The sequence below is a fragment of the Telmatherina bonti genome, assembly GCF_933228915.1.
Source record: "Telmatherina bonti genome assembly, chromosome: 5".
NCBI classification, from domain to species: domain Eukaryota; kingdom Metazoa; phylum Chordata; class Actinopteri; order Atheriniformes; family Telmatherinidae; genus Telmatherina; species Telmatherina bonti.
The window spans coordinates 2,702,193-2,704,714 of record NC_136623.1 but is presented as its reverse complement, the minus strand read 5'-3'; the positions used below and the strand labels follow the sequence as shown (position 1 = coordinate 2,704,714).

Here is a 2,522-nt window from a genome sequence, read left to right as displayed (position 1 = left end):
TGGTGGAGACATGGTGGTGGAGACATGGTGGAGACATGGTGGTGGAGACATGGTGGTGGAGACATGGTGGAGACATGGTGGTGGAGACATGGTGGTGGAGACATGGTGGAGACATGGTGGTGACATGGAGGAGACATGGTGGTGGAGACATGGTGGTGAAGACATGGTGGAGACATGGTGGTGGAGACATGGTGGAGACATGGTGGAGACATGGAGGAGACATGGTGGAGACATGGTGGAGACATGGAGGAGACATGGTGGTGGAGACATGGTGGTGGAGACATGGTGGAGACATGGTGGTGGAGACATGGTGGAGACATGGTGGTGGAGACATGGTGGAGACATGGAGGAGACATGGTGGTGGAGACATGGTGGAGACATGGTGGAGACATGGTGGAGACATGGAGGAGACATGGTGGTGGAGACATGGTGGAGACATGGTGGAGACATGGAGGAGACATGGTGGTGGAGACATGGTGGAGACATGGTGGTGGAGACATGGTGGAGACATGGTGGTGGAGACATGGTAGAGACATATCTCCTTATTAATTCGTAGTCCAGCGTGTTGGACAGCAGGTAGAGTGATGACACCTGGACTCAGATCCACTGGAGGACACAACCACATCTGCTTTCCGTCAGGACAGACTTGTCCCCGCTGCCTGTCCTGAGAGGACAATTCAGAGGTCAGAGCGTTTCCTTCAGTCCAACCAATCGGGCGCTCTCCTTCCACAACCTCCTCGCCACCTCATCGTCCCGTCCCTCTGGAGCCGCCTCCTTCTCCGCACAGTCGCTATAGAAACAGTGTGAGTCCTCATGACATGTCTTCACTCCGATCACAGGTGTGTTTTAGTCCCACCTCCTACCTGAAGTAGCAGCCGGACCGGTCCTCCAGACCCGGCATCACGGCGCAGAACACAGTGGTCTGGCAGCCCTGCCAGGGGGTCTTCATCAGCAGCATGGCAGGCAGCCTCAGCAGCAGCCCTAGCAGGGGGAACCAGCCCTCCACGTGGCGGCCCAGCTCGGTCCGGATCACACCAGGATGGAGACAAAAGGCTGACACACCTGTCCCTGGAGGACAGGTGAATTTGGTCTGTTTAGCAGCCAATCACAGCAGAACACCAAGATGATGCAATCATCTATGTCAGGAGTGTCCAGATCTGGTCCTAGATATTCCCCAGGTTTTATATGGAGCCTGTCTCCAACACATCTGGATCACAGGAGTCTTGTTACATGGTGTCTGCCGCCTTATGATCCAGATGTGTTGGAGACGAGATCCACCTGAAACCTCCAGGGTCTTTAAAGTGTCCCTATTGTGCAAATTTCAGGCTAATTTGTTTTAATATGCAAGTCCAGAAGGGCAGGAAATAATTAAGCATTTTTCGCAAATCCCTTTATTAATTTTATATTGATCCTCTCAGATCTGCCAGAAACCAAGAAAAAGCTCCCCCCTAAGCCCCGCCTTCCCCTGTTGCGTGCTGCATCTGATTGGTCAACTGCTAGGAGTAGTTGTCGGGTCTGTGCTCATCAGCTGTTTTTTTCGTAGAAACACAGACAGACATTTAAAACAAACCAAAGTAATAAATCTGGAAATAATGTTGTCACTAAACGTACATCCGTACATGTTCAAGCCCGGACTGGACCCCAAAAACAAAAGAATGAACAACTCGGCAACTAAAGCAGCAGAACGTCCAAAAGAATGTCGTTTGTCATTTTTCACTCACCTTTTATGATTGTAAATGTTCCTGTTAACAGGTGTTCATGTGGCAATTGTAGCACAATGCCATCTATTGTTTCACGTAGCTTACCAGGATGTTTTTATTCCGATCAAAACAAAACCAACAATGTTTCTGAGTAATTTGGTTTTACTTCCAGCTTGTGTCTCAGAATGGTCCTTGATTGGTCCTTTCAGCAACATGCTGGCAGCAAATCCCTGTCATGCTGGTGCTTGTTTATCCAGCAGTCTGCAGCGAAGAGCCAGTCACAAATAAAAACGTTGCAACACTGTGGCGGCTCCCAAACACAAACTACATCCATCTGGTTGTTGTTTCATTGGGAAATGTGAATAAATGTAGCTTTCCCTCACAGCCGACATGTTAGCGCTGAAAACGTCCACCAAAGTTTTAGCGTCTTCCGTCTTGCACTGAGCAGTGAAGGTGGGTGTGGCTTTCTTCTGGTGATTCTGCACAACCAGGAGATGACCAACATGCTGGGAAATTCAAACGTGTGATTTAAAAAACACTGCTGCTGACATGTCTAAGTATTCACTACAATACCACGAGAAAGCACAAAAAACTCCATGTAGCATCAGGGAGCCACTTTAAGACCAAACCTGGACACGTCCAGCTGTTTCTGGTTGTGTGTAGGGAAATGTGTGTGTGTTCTGAGGACCTCTGTGTTGTCGTGCAAGCTCTCGTGTGAACAGGACGTTGGCCAGCTTGCTCTGCCGATAGCTCTCCAGAGAACTGTACGGCCTTTTACTGAAGAACAAGTCGTCAAAGTTGATGTGACCTGAAAGGCAGAAA

General features: G+C 49.4%; 1 protein-coding gene across 1 annotated transcript in view; it reads right to left on the bottom strand.

The window, feature by feature from the left end:
- Nucleotides 1-684: 684 nt before the first annotated feature.
- The window catches only part of LOC306755940 (retinol dehydrogenase 13), a gene marked incomplete at both ends in the record, with an annotated part of 31,829 nt that continues 29,991 nt past the window's right edge, over nt 685-2,522 (bottom strand). The window contains 3 exons of the mRNA XM_079240530.1: nt 685-790; nt 864-1,068; nt 2,389-2,508. Coding sequence (XP_079096656.1) covers nt 685-790; nt 864-1,068; nt 2,389-2,508 — 431 coding nt within the window. The remainder of the gene's footprint in view (nt 791-863; nt 1,069-2,388; nt 2,509-2,522) is intronic.